The sequence below is a fragment of the Pungitius pungitius genome, chromosome 9, assembly GCF_949316345.1.
Source record: "Pungitius pungitius chromosome 9, fPunPun2.1, whole genome shotgun sequence".
Classification (NCBI taxonomy): Eukaryota; Metazoa; Chordata; class Actinopteri; order Perciformes; family Gasterosteidae; genus Pungitius; species Pungitius pungitius.
Genome location: NC_084908.1, coordinates 17,871,764 through 17,885,632, shown reverse-complemented (window position 1 = coordinate 17,885,632; position 13,869 = coordinate 17,871,764). Strand labels below are relative to the sequence as shown.

Below are 13,869 nucleotides of genomic sequence, written 5' to 3'. Positions count from 1 at the left end.
TGCGTCCGAGAGAAAACAAGCAGAAAGGAAACGTCTGGGGAAAATGAAACAAACAAAATTAGCGGGCGGATTGAGGGAGGTCTTCTTTTGGGGGTGGGGTGGGGGGGGGGGGGGGATTGTATGCTTCCCGGTGCCTTGGCTTTGTGCTCTGTGGTGAAATACACTGCCGTTTTGCTGACATGCTGTTTCTTTATTTTCCCAGTGTGGGCGTCGTGCGCGCGCGTGTGTACGGCAAAGCAAGAGGTCGACGACCTCTGCGTTGGACAGTTGTTGAGGGGGATTAGACGCAAGTAGGGGAAAGGCGGGCGGGTCACAGAAGAAGGGAAAAACATGTTTTGATGGGAGGAGAAATGAATTCAAGTGTGTTTTTCTAATGTCCTGGGGCATGTTTCATGAACATGAGAAGGCACTCCTCTAAAGCCAGAGAGCTGATCGGCGCTGATCTGAAGTCTGCAGGCCCGAGCGCGTCGGCTCTCATTCCGACGCGGCGTAACGCGACGCTCGCCCGGCCACACCGACGTCTGCGTTACCCGGCAGGGTCTGACCTTTGCTTTGGCTTTTAATCAGAGGAGCCGTGATACGTAACAGACTGTGAGTCGAGAGAGAGAGAGAGAGGGAGAGGGTTTTTTTATAAACCGCTTGTTATCGTAGATTTACTCGCACGGGAAGCGAGTAGAATGTGATTCAAGGTCGACGCGCAAACACCAGCGAACCGAGAAAAAAAAAAAAGGCAGAAATGACCCTCTGAATGGGAAGGCACGGACTGGGGGAGGGACGGACAAAGGGAGGAAGAGAAAAAGTAAGAGGACCGAGGGAGGGAGGAGGGAGAGAGGTCATGTTTCCTCTGTTGAGTCCACTTCCTGTCCTGATCCCAAAATGGAGAGACTGTAAGAACGACATCCCTCCGGCTGTTTCAGTCGTCTCCCCCCCCCGCGCCCTCCCTCCCCCTCCTCCCACACACACACACACACACACACACACACACACACACACACATCAGAGAAACCCAAACCAGCCTCCCGCGGTATCCTAGAGAGGAGATGAGAGGAAAAAGCAGGGAGCAGAAAAATATTTCCCCAGCGGTCTCTGAAACATGAGGAAGCCTCGGTTTACAGAGGCAGAGAGACGCGGGACACTCTGTCCTCAAGTTGCACCGTGTGTGTGTGTGTGTGTGTGTGCGGCCTGTATATATGTGTGTTTAATTGAATACACGGGCCATTAACAAAAGCAGGGTAGTTTAATTCAATGTTCTTTCCTCACACACTTTTTCTATTAAAATATTGATTGTCCCTGAAGTGATCAAATTCTTATCTTTTCTTAGTTCTTGTTGTACATGTAAAGTTATCCAATAGCTGGACCGTGCTAATCTCCCTAAAAACCCTTTAGCCAGAGCAAACTTCATCAACCACCTGACCTGACGTGTCCTTCCAGCTGCCATGACAACCATCTCGCAAAAAACTCGGCAAACAGCCGAGCAACTCGTGCAAATTTGAAATACCAAAAAAATGAACACATTAAGTTCTCAAATGCACTCAGCAAGGACACACACACACATTCGGATGTGTACTCTGTATGAATATTATAAAAGAGGACTAATAGATATTACAAGATATAACCCCGAAAGTACAAGTTGACTAGCCTAGTAAGCACAAACTGGAGTACCACCACAATATACTACACTATGTGTGTGTGTGTGAATGAGTGTGTTTGAGGGTCTGAGTGTGTACACGTCTGCATGTGAGCGAGTGAATCTGGTCTCATGACTTTGGTTAAGCTGATGTTTCCCCTGAGGCTGTTTTGATTGGACCTACTGATATTTAATAATGAGCCAAGTACTTCCTGGGTTTCTGGCCCTGACACACACACACACACACACACACACACACACACACACACAGTGGGATAAAGCAAACGATGTGAAGCTGATAGCCGTTAGCTGATGACTCGGCCCGTGACGCATCGGAGGACCTTGGCTGTGTGTTGGGAGCGGCGCTGTGACGTCTGGCCTCTCGTCGGCTCCTTCTGCGCGTTGTCAACGAGCGCAACACGTCGCCAAACTCCTCCCGCATGGCCTCTGACAACACTTCAATTGAGCTTACGTAAAAAACGGTTGTGAACATTTAAACCCCCTCAAACTGTCACGGTCCACAAGGAGGGCAAAGGCCTCCCTCTGCTGGTGTAATGCTTGCTTTTCTTTTCTCTTTTTTTTAATTTTTTTTTTAGAAACTTTTGTATTAGTTTTGAAAGCAAGACCTGAAATTAAATAGCAAATGCATCGGGAGAGCGTCACCTGTAGAGAAGTTAAAATCCAATAACACGACGTGTTGGAGTAATTTACTCCTGCAGGTTGAACAAGTTAGTTGAAATTTACACATTATCGCTGCCTAAATATACTTTCCTCAGGTGACCTGTCACCCCGAGTCAGACTCGTTTACGGTTAAGCTGAAAAGCAGGAATTCTTCACTGTGAATATGAGGATTTTGAATGTGTGAAATGTATAAAGAAACCCAGCTGTTAGGGCTTTGGCATCTGCACGGCAGGAGGGCGAGTACACTCACTGACACTTGACACGTTATGGCGTCGGTAGAAAAAAAAAGATTTCAAATGTCAAGTCTCACGTAGCGTAATTAATGTCTCGGAGTGCATCGTTATTAATGCATCATTTCAATGACAAGCGAACACCATTATTGTTAACAGCACGAGCGTTTTCTCTCTTCCATCCGATCGGTGGGACCAGCATGCGACACATTTTCGAAGATTAGCGCTTAAATCGGTCTCCTAGTTGCGGTAGACCACTGTAAAATATCACTTTTAAATCAATCCAAGTCAATCTTATCGCAGCTCACCTGCAACGTGGCTCAAGACACCCGAGTGCTGCGAAAAAGGGTCTTGCCAACATCTGCTTTGGAATTAGTATTGTGATTTCATATATTTATGTTGATTTGACATAATGAATATTTCATCTAATGTGGTTCAGATTAAAAGCTGGGCCTTCAATGTGGATAAAGATTTGCTATTAACGTCTCGCCTGGTTAAATTAAAATGAAAAAAAAAGCTCTCATAGAGGGGGAAAATATTCAAATTCTGCTCTACTAATCAAGCTTTTCCTTCTACAGTAGAGGATAAGTTGATTTTTAAAAGTGCATTTTCATAAATATTCTTTAATTTCAAATGTTCATGACCAAATATGGAACAAACAACCGTTTTTATTATTAGTTATTGTGTTTTGTGGGTTTTTCCAACTGGTTGCAGCAGCAAGAAAAGACCCACGTTCAAAGCTGACTGAGAATAATGTATCAGCGCCTATAGGAGTGTCACCTCGATGTTGAGACGCTACATTTTCCCCCAAATAAAGGCGTCTTTCATGTCAAATTAACCCATTTCTCTGTAAACTAGGACGAAAATGAGTGTCTTACGGTTTATTTTCTTCAGTATGTTGACAAACCGCCATCGACACTTGATCCAATAGTTCTTTGGCACACCCAAAGCATCAGTTTAATTCACTCATTCACAAAAAAGTACAAAAGTTGTGATTCTTCATCATTCATTCTACTGCAGACCAATGAAAAAAAAAAGAAAAAGAAAGAGAAAAACTCCTTCCGGGAGTTGCAGGGAGATGCTTCACGGATCTCTGACAGCATTTCGTGTCAGTTTGAGAAGCCGAAGCAACGCGGACACTCGGGAGTGGTGAAAACGTCTTTAAATACAAATGAAATGGGCAAACCGCGGGGTCTGTTACAGTACTGTTACACTTCATGCAAAGCTCGGCACATTCTGCACCACTGAGCGTAGCGATCGCCGCCCGACACACACACACACACACATCAAACACGTGAAAACAAACAGCCAAGCAAAGGTTGTGGCGTCTTCGGCACTTCCAGCAGAGCAGTAAACAGTTCAACTCACGCTTCATCTTTTATAAAAAAAAAACACTGCTGTCCAGTGTGTGTGTGTGTGTGTGTGTGTGTGTATGTGTGTTGCCTACAGTGCTGTGACAAAGTGCGCAATGTGTATGTGGTGCTGTCTCATCTGGACTTTTTTTGGGGAGCTCTGTTATCAGAAATGGAATAAAATAGTGATAACCATGTTATCATTGGTGTGTAATCACCTGAAACTAATGGGAGCAGGTCCCTGTTTCTACAGTGGTAGTTTAGGGGAAAACACACAGATAAATTAATGCATTTTAATAAATACAAAAGCTCTGAGGGGGGGGGGTCATACGTTAAAATGTGGTTTAAAAACATAGGTACGCAGCTTTAGTGGAGGAGAGCTTTCTAATTTAACCTTAGAACCGTTTTTTTGATCAACAGCTGCAGAAAAATTAAATGCATCTATAAAATAACCCAAGCCATATAAAAACATTTTCACAGCACTGTACCCAAAAACAGTGCAGGCTTTACAAAAGCAATAAAGGGGGCACTGTCTGTTGCTCACATGAAAGTGTGCATAGGCGTATATAGTCGCGTACTGGTCAGGGGTCACGCTATTTGGCGTTGGAGGGGTAGATAGTAGGGGTGAAACGGCCTCTCGTGGGAGCAGATGTGCACGGCGGCGTGCGTGTGCATCAGCAACCGCGGGAACCGGGAGGTGAAGTAGAAGACGAAGCCGTCGGGCAGCTCGCCGAGGGTCTCCTGCACCTCCGGAGGCAACTCGTGGTAGTGGTGCTTCTGTGAAACGTGTTAACACACGCGCGCGCGTGTCAGAGCGCGGGCCGCCAAACGTGCGTGCAACGAAACAACGAAAGTGAGCGTGCTCACCTTATTCCTCATGGCGCGCAGCAGGTCTCTGACAGAGTTCCCCTTGTACGTCCTGAACCGCCTCAGGTCTGCAACGCGCACGAGATATTAAGGGCAAATCGATTGCATATTTTTCTACACTTTTGCGATGCGATGCGCGTACCTGTCTGCAGAGGCACGGAGATGTGCATCCTCCAGTTGGTTCGGACCACCGCTCTGCCCGCCGTCTCCAGTCTGACCACGATGGGACTGTCGGCCGGCTCCTTCTCTATGCGGTCGCTCACGTCCTGCGCCAGAACGCAACACAATCGACCTCGTTGAATGCGCGCCCCCCGGTGGCCCGCTTTAACTTGTGCACATCAAACGCGGAAGTCAACCCACCTGGAAAAAGAGCAGCTGCTTCTCGGGGCTCCAGAAGAACGGATGCTTGAGCACACAGGCGGTGGAGGGCCGCGCCTCCGCCTCCGCGCCGATCATCTGCTCGATCAGATCCCGCGCTATGACGTCATCTGGTTTGAGGGCGAGACTTTTTCAGTTGTAATGTCTGGAAATTGCATGCAAACCACCCGGCTTTGTGTGGGTGGTAAAGCACCGGGGGGGAGGAGGGGGGGGGGGGGGGGGGGGGGCGCTCTCACCGTGCACATCCTCCATAAAATGCGAGAGGCAATATTCCCCCGACAGGATGTTGACCTGCCGTCTTAATGGGTCACCAAAGGGGTGCTGCCCCCTGCTGACCACGAAGTAGAACACGCAGCCCGCCGAGAAGACGTCCACCGCGGCCGTCTGACAGGAGGGGAAACAACGGATCACAAAGTAAACACAACTTGTCCCTAAAAAATACAGACTACAAACGTGTCACTTACGTCACAGTTCCTCAATCCGGCGTTGGTTTGAAATTGTTTACATTAAAAAAAAATGTTTGAATTATTTTTTTTAATGGCGTTTTGAAAATAAAATATTGAAATTAGCATTGCTACTTCAAATGCTGGGTCGTCACATCCGCATCAAAGAACCTCAAGCTCCATATAAAGCAGTGGTTCTCAACTGGTTCTGACTCCGGGACCCACCATCAGCCCTTAATGACAAGCCGCGACCCAAATCGAGGACCATTCTCAACTTCTCAAATGCATTCAAAATCAGGTTCATAAGCTGAATTTTATATTTTATATTCAGGATGTTTAATTATCCTAAAAACGCAATGTCTCCACCATATCAGAATGGTTTGACCCAACCCGGCACACGCTGCTGAAAACACAGACGAGCCAGCAAAAAAATAACACTCCGCTGCATTAAAAAAGTCCCTTCAAAATAAAGTCACAGGAGGAATTTTTTTGTGAATTATTTTTTTTTTAATTCAAATGTTTATTTTCCCATGCAGAGGCCCGCGACCCACTAGTGCTATAAAGTATGGACCGTATATTAAAGTAAAAGATAGTAAAGTACAAGGTGGGTGCACGTTACCGGTTTGTTGCCGGGAGTGTCTCGCAGTACTTCGGGAGCAATCCACCCGTCCGTTCCCGGGATCCCGGACCGCAGAGAGAAGCTGCTCCGGCCCTCTGGGATCTTCTTACAGAGTCCGAAGTCGGAGATGAGGGCTCGGACCCGACCCAGCGCACCGGGACCGGAGAGGAGAATGTTTCTAGGCTTCAGGTCACGATGGACTGAGAACAGGGACAGACGATGGAAAGCCAAGAAGAAAAATGGATTTTTAGAGAGAAAGAGGACAGATCGGGGGGGGGGGGAGATCTTGTGGAATCTCTATGTGGGTGCGTATCAGACCTATGTTGAGTGAGTGGAGGTGTGAGAGGCCACACATGGTCTGTCCCAGCAGAGTTATAGGATTCAGCTCAGGAAAGCAAGACGGATCCTCAACGTACTGCAGAGAATCGACATGCAGGGACACATGTTAGGATTGTTATTAGAACCCGTGACCCCCCCCCCCCCCCCACACGGGGGGGGTCTTTGGTCACTCAGCCTGATTAGAGGGTTTAAGGTGGAGCGACTTGCTCACACTAAATAGAAACACTAGACTAGCTTCCTTCACTGCTCGTTAAAACGTTGGCAAAGATGCTCCGCAGCATGTCGTGGTTTTTGATGTTCGCTAGAAATGCAATCACAGGCGTTGAAGCAGCAGCCTTCATTGCAGAACAACTTGTGCAGACGGGTCTAATGCATAATAATCTAGAAAAGTCCCCTCGGGCCCTCTTCTACTTCCTTGCCAAAAACAAATCAACGGAAAAAGTCATTTAAATAGCCTCCAGTCAGTGGAACTCATTACTTAAACATGTTGAACAAATCAGTAAAGAAGATCTACAAAAAAACGACTGAAACTAACGTGGTTGTGAGGGGGGGGGTTATTTCGGGAGGCTTCACGGCCCCACAGTCCTTAGAGGAGGGCATTTTGGTCAAATGATCTAAAAGCACCTGTGTGGCTTCTCGAGGGACTCGCAAAGGGACTCTGTTTGAAAAAAGGACAGGAAGTGACCAGGTCCCTGCAGGGCTCACCTGCTGCAGGGTGGCGGCGCACAGCTCGATGGCGATGTACGTGAAGAGGCGGTCTCTCTCCGTGCAGTAGTAGCGGATGACGTTGGGGTGGGTGTCCGACTCTCGGAGGAGCTGCACCTCGCGCTCCGCCACCTCGAAACACTCCGGCAGTATTCGCTTCACCGCTACGTGCCGCCCATCGAAATGACCCCTTAAAAAAAAAAACCAAAAAACAACTTTAAGTGCACCACAACAGTTTGTATAAGAAGTGAAGTGGGTTGTTGGTAAACACAAACACAACACAATAAAACACAAATAGTGTACCTGAAGACAAATGTCCCCGCCGTGCCGTGTCCGAGCACCTGAGACGGCGTGAAGGAGATTTTGCCCACTTGCACCTCCTCGCTGTTTCCTCCTGAGAGACGAGGAGGCACGAATGAGGAAGCAGGATCATTCATTTTCATTTTATTGCTGCGGCACGGGAAGGAAATACATTTTTTTGATGTTAAGACGTTACCTGCTGCGGGTTGGTGTCCAGCTGTGCCGTTTCGATCCCCATCTGGGATGCTGCCGCTCTGAGTGGGAGGACCAGGAGGCGGGTCGGCAGAGGGAGGCGGAGAGTCTGGATGCAGAAAAGTCAAGACCAGCAGGATGATTCCGTCTTTTTTATCGACCCAAGTTATTTTATTTTTTTAAAAAGGGTGTGTGTGAAATATTCAAGCTGTGTAGGGGCTTTTGAGAGAAAACCAGCTGCTTCCACGCGTTACATTTGAATAAACCTCGTGCAATCAAAAGGAAAAAGTGTATAATCCTTGAAGTGGAACCTGTGGTGAATAAAAGACTTATTTTATTAGTCACTCACCGCACGAGAGGTTCGTGTCGGTAGAAAGCGCCGCGGGGTCTGAAGGGGCCGAGGCCACCGTCTGCATGTTGGTCTGCATGCGCTGGAGACGAGACTCAAAGGCCTCCTCCAGCTGCCTCTGAGCCTTCAGCTGATGAGCGGCGCGCTGGAGGAACAGAGGAACGTCGCGTGAAGCTTCAGAGGTCGCTCCTCTTTGAGAGACATTTGTACGGTGATAAAACTCTCTTTTACAGAGCCGTCAATAAAGAGATTGAACCCACATTTGAGGGAATAATCCCATAATTATTTTAGTAGTTAGGTCATTTGATCCAAGAATGAATTTACAAATACTGATGTGATTGACCTCTAAAAATGATTGCTTCATACAAATATTTTAGATTTCTTTTTTTTAAAGTTATGTTTACATTTATTGAAACACACTAAAAAGAACTAATCTGAATCCTTCAAGCATAACACATGTACTAAATGCCCTCTTTCTTCTTCTGGTGCATTGCTGCATATTTTGCAGTGTCCCCACCCCATGAACAACCTGAACAATGTAATAGTTTCAGACCATTTAAAGGAACGTCCCGCTAGAAAGCCATATGCGCCCACGAAGGCCCCGTGCCTCCCTGAAGGTAGTGGGAACCTCACAAAGAGCTAAAAAAAACGAGCACACGAGACACACACGAGACACAGACTCACCACGGGGTACGTGATCGCGAAGGCCAGCCACCCGCCCAGCAGCAGCGTCAGAACCGCCAGCGTCAGGCGGTCCTGGGTCAAATAGACCGGCAGCACGGCGGCCGGCCTCTGGGCCTCGCCCGCCGACCTCCCGTCGACCCCTCCGCCGTCGGCGCTGCCGTCGCTACGGCTACCGGCAACCGCCTCGACCTGTCAGTTGGAGACGTTTTACGAAAGCGGGCGTCATTCCGCCGTGGTGGGCGGGTGACATGAAAGAAGGGGTGACTCACGTAGCGCTGATGGTAGTAGGAGGCGGGCGAAGCGGAGGAAGGTCGAGGGGGGATGACCGCCTCTCCGGAACGCTGCAGGCCGGCTGGGAAATCCCTCAGCATGGTGGTGTGCGCCACCGGGGGGAGCTCGTGATGACCTAAACAAACAAAAAAACACACCACAAACGGGAATCTGGATCAATCATCAATCGTGTTTTCTGGTCCTGTCTCTATATGCAGACATTCTGAAAGGAAGGAGCAAGAATCACCTAAAAAAATAAAAAAAAAACCTGGGCTAAAATTAAACCAGAAAACCAACCTCCTGTGGTTGGTGTTGGCCAGTAAAACTCTACGGCTGGCCCCTTTGTCAATATTGTTAAACACCTTTATCTCTTAGATAAATAATAGATAAGGACCTACTTCCAATTCACAGTTTGTTGTGGATTTAGGACACCAGGGAACTAACTTGTGAACTACATAGAATTTCTTAATTGGACACAAGTCACTGAGCTGTCAAAGGGTTTTCATTGCTACTGCATGACATCCAGTGTGTGTGCGTGTGTGTGCGTGTGTGTGTGTGTGTGTTTACCTATTAGCAACCAGTGGTTTTTCCGGCTGTTTGTACTTCCTGCCGGATAGCGCACATCGGTGAGCGGTGTGATCTCGCACTCCCCTCGCTCACTGACCGTCACTCCCGCCGTGACCGGACCCTCGATTCGAGCCAAGGTCAGTCCCCGCGGCTGCCATGGCAACAAGAACAAAACGGCAAATGTTCAGCGAAGAGAGGAGCCCTCGGCGTCCGACGCACCTGATCTGATCATCACTGTCACGACTCATGACGTCAGCGCCGATGCATGACTGGGATCAATAAGGAAACTAAAACGTGTGTGAACACAGTTAAATTTGATTAAACTCACCACTAACGAGACTCCGTGATGGACGAGGGAGGTGGAGGCGTAGAGGTGGGAGTCCAATTTTCCTACGTAGAGAGTGGGTCTTAAAGAGGGAACAAAGTCAGGTCATTTATCAGGATTCGTACACATTTTAATCAAGTGAACCGACTAAAAATAAGTGATTGGATGATTGCCACGTTAATAATTCGCACTCCGACCACGTGTCTTACACGAGTTGTGCCTGAGCGCTGGCTTGCTCTTTCACAAACTGGTAGCTCCACTTCAAGGTGGAGTGCGCGTCTTCCTGTTCGCCGGCGGAGGAGAAGGTGAGGAATCGCAGCGTTTCCATGGCGAGGGACAGGTGAGGCGCGTGTCTCAGCGAGTCGCCGGAGTACAGGTAGACCCCGACGACGGGCGAGCCGTAGTTCTGACTCCACAGGACGTCACCTGGGGGACAAGAAGAGCGTCACGACACGACAAAAGGGTCCTACAAGAGTAAAAGCCACACACCTCCACCTACCTGTCTCTCTGTCAACTGTCACAACGAGACCATCCCCGCTGGACACCAGGTGGGCCATCTCTGGAGGGGCAGGTGAGTTTTGGGCAGATTGGAATCAAACAACCTTTGAGTTCTTTTCCAGAGATTTCACACGTCCTTGTTTAGTCATGAACACACACTATAGACCATTATGAAATGCTTGTTCCAGATGTTGGGTTATTTTGAGAAGAGTTTTTGGAGACAGACAACTAACTTCATGATGTGTTTCACTAAAGTCTTTTGACAGATTTTTAAAAATGTTTTGCTCTCTTCTGGGCGGACATCTAAAGTTAAATTAGACGGTTGAGAAAAACACAAAAAAATGCAAACAGCACATTCAAAAAGTAGCTCACGTGCACTAAAATACGTGCACGGCCAGGACGAAGAACAGAGCGGCTCCGATAACAACTCAAACCGAGGTGAGCATCATCGATTCTCTGAATTCCGTATAGGGAAAAGTCCGATAGACGCGAGATTAAAACAATACATATTCATTGAAGTGACTATGAGTGAAGAGAGTCCACACGGCACTGCTGTAATTCCCCCTTTACACACCGATACCTAAATATTTGTTTTGTTCCAGTTGCTTTTTACAAAGTAGGTCCTCCAAGTGTGTCATCAGCTCCTATTGACATTGAAGTAATACATCTACACAAGCCGCCATAACTGAATGTGTGCGCAGGTGTATGTGTGTGTGTGTGTGTGTGTGTGCAGGTGTGTGTGCGTGGTAGACGTACTGTAGTCCTGTTTGTCATCGTAAGGTGGAGCAGAGTAATCATTGTACGTGGCGTTCCAGCGCAGCTCCTGCGTCTTGGTGTCAAACATGGTGATCATGTATTCTAGAAGGAAACAACAGAAAGGCTCAAAGTTCAACAAAGACCAGCAGTTCCCCCCCTCACCCCCCCACCTCACAGGATTCTCCACCACCATCAACTAAGAGGAGGAACAGCTTTCAAGACAATGTGTTGCAATCATTGGCATCGCCTTGACAACCGAGTACCACATATGTTTACTGTTGTGAAGTCTATGACTTTGGATTGTCCTTTCATATGTGTGTGTGTGTGTGTGTGTGTGTGTATCCTTCGTGTCTGTGAGCGTGACGCACCTGTGCGTCCAATGTAGAGCAGAGGAGCGTTGGGGCAGATGGATTCGGAGGAGGAGGTGGTTAAACTGGTTTGCTTCTCGCCCGTCTCAGGATCCACCACAAACCACACATCCTGCTTTTTACCTTCACACACACACACACACACACACACATACAAATATTAACAAACAGCAAGTATAAATGAAATGTCTCATTTCATTCATCTCTGTCTCAAAAACAGGCCAATAAACACCCAGACACTGTCTCACCTGTGTAGAGGATACCATCGGAGCTCCTGCAGGGAGCCGACTGAACCAGGTCTGGGATGGTGAAGGGCAGTTTCTGCGGGTACATGCCAGACAACGGTGGGTCACATGGGGAGAACAGACGCACACAAACAGACACACACACACACGCTGCATTGTTTACCATCAGGCCCTCCTTGTGTTTGCCGCCCAGGACGTACAAACTGCCATCATTGGGGTCTGGGAGAAAACCTGGCCTGTAAAAAAAAAAAAAAAAAGCAACATTCATAGAACAGTCCAGTGATTATGTGAAATATTTCAATACTTGTGCCTCTTTTAGCACCAATCCTTCTTCCAATGCTTTCTTTTTACATGGATGAATTCAATACTTTTGAATGTATACGAGTAGTCGGAGGAGTTACTCACTCTGTGAGGTACACAGGTACTTGAATAATGGGGTCTGAAAGAAACATAAAAGAGGCACATTTCAGAAGACGATTCTAAATACAGGAAACAGTAATGACGTGTGTGTGTGTGTGTGTGTGTGTGTGCGCGTGAACCTTCTCTCAGGGTCCACTTGATGTCTCCTGACTGTTTGGAGACGGCGTGCAGACTGCCGTCCAGGGTGGAGACGAACAGGAGGGACTCGGGGAGGGTGACGGGTCGGACCCCTCCAACCTGCCGGGGGTGGGGGGGGGGGAGAAGAGAGAGGGAGAAACTTTAAGGCCCGGCTGTCAGCTCAGGGGGTCAAAGGTCGAAGCTCCGCTCCCGCAGTTTACACTGTGTTCCTCCTCGAGCAGGATGTTCCTCCCCCCCCCCCCCACCTCCCCCCCCACCTCCTCACCCATCACCTCCTCCCAACACATATACCAAACTCCAAGAAACTTGTGTGCTCACCACTCCCATATTTACCCGGGTGGCCGCTGTGTGGCACGCGCACACCATTGCAAACACAGTCAAGAAGGCGCTCAATGGACGCGCACGCAAACACGCACGCGCGCGCGCACACGCACACACCCCCACGCGGGGAGAAAGTATTAACTTTCTTCAGGCGATTTGAACTAAACGTCATATCATCATATCATGGCATCTTCACTCGAGCCTGAAATAGACACAGAAGGCGCAGCTCCCCGATCGGTTTGACCAACAACAACAACAACAACAACACAACATCCACAAGTCTATACCTGGAACAGCTGGCCTCCCCAGGACAGCAGGAGGAGAGACAGCAGCAGCAGACGGGCCGGAGACCCCGTGACCCCCAGGACTCTTTGTTTCATGACTGAACGGACGGAGCAGCAGCGAAGGCTATTCAACTAACAAACAGAGGTCGAACTCTCTCTCCATTTCCAGCGTCCATCCGTCACAGAGTCGCTTCGCAGCGGCCGTTAAACTTTGCAAAACGTTTCCCCCCCCGCAACAAAAATACGGTGTAAGTTGAGTTAAGCGGTGGCGCTTTAAGTCCATAATGACAGCAGCGCGGCCGCTCGACACGTTTCCGTGTTGGGACGGAACCGGTGACGTCATGGGGCGGGGGGGGGGGGGGGAACTGTCAAGCGGCGATTTGGGGGGCGGAGTCCAACCCCTCCCCTCTGGCCGGTGACAGGAGGCTCGGCCAATGGGAGGAGAGTCGTGGGACAGGAGGGGCGGGGCCGTGGAAGCGGCTGGAACACGTGGAAAGAGACAGCGGCACAGTAGACAACGCAACAACAGCGGCTTTTTGTGCAATAGAAAGTAGTGGAGGGCGTGATTGTTCCTGGGTGACTCTCACTATACAGCCCCTACTGCAATAGTGGAACCAAGCAAGTACGGGTACTACAAGTACTGTGCTTAAGTACACATTTGAGGTACTTGAGCATTTCAACTAAACTATTCAATATTTATAAGGCACAATTATTTAGGTGATTTGTACATTTTCATCTTCCTACTTTCCATAGTATATTTGATAATCATGTTGTACTCTGTAAGGGGACATTTAGCATAAGTACCGTCAATGTTGAAACTTGAGTACCGTATGGTAAAAATACTACTGTGACCTTCTTTTACTGCACTGCACTGCACTACTTGCATTGAGTATACCGATAGAAAGAACTTT

The 13,869-nt window shown here is 48.4% G+C and overlaps 1 protein-coding gene across 1 annotated transcript; it reads right to left on the bottom strand.

Moving 5' to 3' along the window:
* Positions 1-3,461: 3,461 nt before the first annotated feature.
* On the bottom strand, positions 3,462-13,291 carry ern2 (endoplasmic reticulum to nucleus signaling 2). The gene is made up of 24 exons (XM_037471127.2): positions 12,962-13,291; positions 12,335-12,452; positions 12,201-12,234; positions 11,959-12,031; positions 11,799-11,871; positions 11,551-11,673; positions 11,183-11,284; positions 10,428-10,487; positions 10,138-10,354; positions 9,932-10,010; positions 9,604-9,754; positions 9,036-9,172; positions 8,767-8,955; positions 8,083-8,227; positions 7,738-7,842; positions 7,545-7,635; positions 7,242-7,431; positions 6,516-6,612; positions 6,198-6,397; positions 5,372-5,519; positions 5,118-5,245; positions 4,900-5,023; positions 4,758-4,825; positions 3,462-4,667 (listed from the first exon to the last, which is right to left on the bottom strand). Exons 1-24 carry the CDS (start codon positions 13,052-13,054, stop codon positions 4,479-4,481), a joined length of 2,934 nt encoding a protein of 977 aa, XP_037327024.2. The 5' UTR covers positions 13,055-13,291; the 3' UTR covers positions 3,462-4,478.
* Between the last annotated feature and the right edge of the window lie 578 nt (positions 13,292-13,869).

What these genes read in the sequence shown, in the direction of transcription:
- ern2 (XM_037471127.2), bottom strand. Translation starts at nt 13,054, where the DNA reads ATGAAACAAAGAGTCCTGGGGGTCACGGGGTCTCCGGCCCGTCTGCTG. An exon ending in GACAGTTGACAGAGAGACAG is followed by an intron (nt 10,355 to 10,427) that starts GTAGGTGGAGGT and finishes CTTGTCCCCCAG; the next exon opens with GTGACGTCCTGTGGAGTCAG. An exon ending in ATCACGGAGTCTCGTTAGTG is followed by an intron (nt 9,755 to 9,931) that starts GTGAGTTTAATC and finishes TTGCCATGGCAG; the next exon opens with CCGCGGGGACTGACCTTGGC.